Source organism: Eurypyga helias, unplaced genomic scaffold (genome assembly GCF_000690775.1).
Source record: "Eurypyga helias isolate BGI_N326 unplaced genomic scaffold, ASM69077v1 scaffold21085, whole genome shotgun sequence".
NCBI lineage: Eukaryota > Metazoa > Chordata > Aves > Eurypygiformes > Eurypygidae > Eurypyga > Eurypyga helias.
This window is the reverse complement of record NW_010252301.1, coordinates 11,788-16,335: the sequence shown is the minus strand read 5'-3', so window position 1 is coordinate 16,335 and position 4,548 is coordinate 11,788. Positions and strand designations below refer to the sequence as shown.

The 4,548-nt window shown below is 42.1% G+C and overlaps 1 protein-coding gene across 1 annotated transcript in view; it reads left to right on the top strand.

The window, feature by feature from the left end:
• The first annotated feature begins 1,077 nt into the window (after positions 1-1,077).
• WBP11 (WW domain binding protein 11) overlaps positions 1,078-4,548 on the top strand; it is a 10,262-nt gene continuing 6,791 nt past the window's right edge. The window contains exons 1-5 of the mRNA XM_010152336.1: positions 1,078-1,196; positions 2,048-2,079; positions 2,705-2,798; positions 3,173-3,369; positions 4,211-4,344. Of these exons, the coding sequence (XP_010150638.1) occupies positions 1,133-1,196; positions 2,048-2,079; positions 2,705-2,798; positions 3,173-3,369; positions 4,211-4,344 (521 nt within the window). The 5' untranslated portion in view covers positions 1,078-1,132. The remainder of the gene's footprint in view (positions 1,197-2,047; positions 2,080-2,704; positions 2,799-3,172; positions 3,370-4,210; positions 4,345-4,548) is intronic.

The following is a 4,548-nucleotide window of genomic DNA, read 5'->3' as shown; positions in this document are numbered from 1 at the left end:
AGCTTGCTAGGCACTTCTTCAGTGAGGCCTTGAGGCACCGAATGAGACGCTGGGCTTGTATTTCCTTGTTAGGGCATAAGGGGAGGCGTGTCGTTTAGCGGTTTGAAAGTAATGCCTACTGTCATTAGGGAAGAAAAATGCATGTGGTGATTGTCCTACCAAGAATTTCTGATTGAACTTGTGAATACTTGCACTTTGGTTGTGGTCTATTTGGATGCAGTAGGGTGACTAGAAAGCTGTATTTCATCAACTGCCTGATTTTAGATGGCTTTTTAGATATTGGGGTGGAATCTGTTCAATGCTCTGCGTTTAAGTGTTTCCCCCCACCCCTGGTGGTGTTCAGGCGTGGAAGTAGGGCTGGAGGTGGGGGAGAGTAGAAGTGTGAGAGAGGCAACATCCTTGGCTGTAGTTTGGACACTACTGTAGCCTCCTGTAAGTTGAAGAAATGTCTAAAGAAATAATTATTTCCAGGATAACTAATTTATCTGATTGTCACATAATACTGATGGAGGTAGAGAGCATAAGGGCAGTGGTCTGTGGGGAGGTAGAACATGGATGTGTGTGCAGAACACTTGCCGATGGATACAGTGGGTACTGGAGAGAGAAATCAAAGGCAGTTTAAATTTCAGAGGCAAGGAGGAAATTTGTGGGAAACATTTGAAAATGAGAGGAATGGAAAGGTAAAAACTGAAGAGCTCTATGAGAGTGAATGAGAAGCTGGAAGGATTCCGATATGCTCACAGAAAAATGGAATATGTATTCCTGCCTCCCTTGTGCCCTTCTGTAGTCTGAGCAAGAAGCTGCTTGGTTTGAGTCTTGGAGTGAAAAGTGAGCCAGTTGATTCCTTTAAAATAGGCACTTAGTAGAGTAGTAGTAAGTAGGTACTTAATGAAAGAGTAGTACATAGTTAAAGTAGGGTGATTTTGATGTGAATACCTGAGCCTGTAATAGGGGTGGAGGACCTCACAGATATTTGTGGGTTTTGAGGGAGCACCTCTGCTTGCTGGTAGAGGGGAGAAATGAGTGTACTCGAGCTACTGGTGCACAGGACCTGAAACCATGTCATCTTTTCCAGGCCTCTCCCTCTTTTTAAATTCTGGTATTTGAGGCGGAAAGAAAATAAAAAATCAAAATGGGGCGGAGATCTACATCATCCACCAAGAGTGGGAAGTTTATGAATCCCACGGATCAGGCCCGTAAGTATCCATAAAAACTAAACAGATGGAAATTGGGGGGGGGAGGGGGAAGGGGGTGTCCTAGGGAAGCAGATGAAAAGCTTTCCTTGAGGATGAGATTCTCACTTGTGAAGCTGAACTGAGTTTCCCTAACTTGAAAAAAATATTACCTCAGTCGTGGCTGGTGTAAAAGCTTCCTGAGAAGACTGCTTGCTTGCGTGCTGCTGCTTCTCTGAGTTTTACCTCTTAGTTTTCACTGTAGTTATCAGTGTGCAAAGGTCTGTGTGCGTAGCTGTTGGCTAAACTGCAGGCTGCTGCTTGGGACGTAGTTAATCTGTCTGAGGCTACAATTTGAGGAACGTCTTAAACTTTGCAGTTGCTCTGGTTAGATGAGGGAATTGTCTAACTGTGGGTTTTTTCCCTTTTGGTAACGTGTCAGATGTTATCAGTGCTAAGCAGATGAAGTTAATTCAGAATGGCACGATGAATATGCTTTATTTCAGGTGAATGCTCAAAGCCCACATGTTCAGAGTGCGTTGTCTGTAGTCTCTGTTTCAGCTTCTGGGCAGCAATCCTTTCATGACTGCACACATCACTATGACTGTGACTATCTCTTGTTCTTTTTTGTATAGAAACACTCCTGCTTCTGGAGACATGGACACTGCTCTATCTTCTTTCTGTGTAACACACATGAAATAGTCTCTTTCATGCTGTATTTCTCTCACTGGGAAGATGAGTTAAAGAGTTGCAATCTTTTAAAAATGAGTGAACTGTTGAGAAACAGCACTAGTGTTGATGAAGGAAAAGTTCTTCGTGGATCTGATTTTCTTGCAAGTTGTTACTTTCTCTTCTTTTTTTCCTCTCCCCTTTAGGGAAGGAAGCTCGGAAAAGGGAACTGAAGAAGGTAAAGAAAGAGATCGAGAATGTTTACTTGGCATTCCCTGCACTATGGATCATGTTTGTGATTGTGATGGGCTGATGAATAGACTACAGATACTTTGGTTGATATCCAAAGATTCACTTTGGAAAATACTATCCAAACAAGTAGTTTGAGGAAACAGAGAAATCTTGTTTTGAGCAACCGTATCTCATGATCTACTGTTTTTTAACTTGTGATTATTACAACTTTTTGAAATGTTATTGTAGGTACTTGGGAATTAAAACAAAAAAATCTCACCCAAAACCCACAAACCATCCAAACCACAAATAAACCACCCAGAACTCACATACTTTTTAGCATGTTTTACTGTACACCTTTTGTCAGTTGGCTTCCCTTCTTGATTGTAGGGGTCTTAATTGGAGTGAGTGGATTATAGAAGCATTTGTAAACACCAAGGTGGTGGGATTAAAATTTCCAGAAGTTTTACTGTTGCTGCTGATGTGTGCCATGGTTAATATTTGCAGGGCATTTGAGGTGCACTCTTTTTTCCTGCAGACTGGGAATATCGGTACGGGGGTGTTTGCTACAGAGGTTCTATCTCTTTCCCCTGTGACACTTTTCTTATCTCCTTGATCTCTCGTCTCCTCAGAACAAAAAGCAACGGATGATGGTACGAGCAGCTGTACTAAAAATGAAAGATCCAAAGCAGATTATCCGGGATATGGAAAAACTGGATGAGATGGGTGAGTGAGAGGTAACAGGTGTTGGACTCGGACAGTGGATTATGTCAATGCATAATATGGTTGTAAGGGATGACTGGGAGACTGAAATAGAGTAACCTTTTTTCTTTCCTGTTAGAAGGGGACTTCTGTGAATAATTGGGGTTTGACTGGGGTTTAATGTGGTGCTATCAAAGATGGCTTTTTTTTTTCAAGAAGGTGATTGATATGAAGAATGAGTAGTGTGTGCAATGATTACAGTGCTGAAGGAAGGGATTGTTGTAAGGTTGAAGACCCTGAAAATAGGGATGTGAAGTTGTTTCATTTCTCACTATTGTAAAGTAACTTAACTTTTGGGTTGGTTTGTTGACTTTTTTTTTTTTTCTGTCTTGGATTAGAGTTTAACCCAGTGCAGCAGCCACAACTTAATGAAAAAGTGCTAAAGGATAAACGCAAAAAACTCCGTGAGACGTTTGAGCGCATCTTGCGGCTCTACGAGAAGGAGAATCCTGACATCTATAAAGAACTGCGCAAGTTGGAAGTGGAGTATGAGCAGAAGAGATCTCAACTCAGCCAGTATTTTGATGCTGTCAAGGTAATGCTTTTTATTTCAGGCTTCTAACGATGGTATTGCATACTCCTCGTCCCTTCATGAGGTTTGACAGTTAGGAAGGAAGGGAGCTTTATAAGAGACCAGTGTATGTGTTATATGACCCCTGTTAAGTACTTACATTAATTTGGATAGTATCTCCAGTTACAGCATTTAAGTGAGGGTACCTTTGGGTGTTGTCAAGCCTGTATTTGTCTCAGATATACTGATTTCATTCAGCAAGAAATTACAGGAGCTTTACATTGCAGATCAACAAGATCAGAATGTTTTCTGTATTAAAGAGAAAGCGAAGCTGTGAGTGTACGGTTGATGTTTCTGTGAAGTTCTGCTAAATCTGTTGCTGGAAATGAGAATCTGTTGGTGTTCCTTTAGAGTTTTCTTTGACATTCTTCCCTACCATATTGTAGAACATAATGTTGCCTAAGTGCAAGTATCTGTAAGATTTGTTTTTTTTTTTTTTCCCCATTGGAATATGCAGCAGCCTGTGATTTGTGCCTTCTGGATACTTAAAAAATGCAGGCTTGCTTGTCTGCAGCCTCTTCACTAAAGGGAGATGGAAACTCCCTTTGGGGAGGGACTGGGTTTTGACTGAACTACTAAAGACATTCGTGGATGCACTGCATGTGCTGAAAGCTATTACTGCTGAATTTTTCCCAAATGCCTTTCATGGACAAGATAATGTGTCCTCAGAACAGATGCCCCTGGCAAGTGGTGGCAGGTCCCATGTGTTCTGTACTCTGAAAGGTAATGAGGTTGTGCAGTAGCTTCTGTGGGAGTAATAAATTCTCTCTTTTTTTTCCCCCCCCGCCCTTCTGTTTAACCCCAGAATGCTCAGCATGTTGAAGTGGAAAGTATCCCCTTACCAGATATGCCACATGCTCCCTCCAACATCCTCATACAGGACATTCCCCTTCCAGGAGCCCAACCACCTTCTATCCTCAAGAAAACATCAGCCTATGGGTAAGAGCGGGGAGGAAAGGGGGGAAAAACCTCAAACCAAAACAAAAACCCCTGCAAACAAACACCCCTCCCCCAAACAAACAAAAACCTGCACAAAACCAACTTGGAGAGGAAGTTAAAGGAGCGGTTTTGTCAATGGGGAGGAACTGGGGGTAGCAGCAGTGCTAATACTGACTAGGAGAAATCAGGAGGTCTGTACCAGTG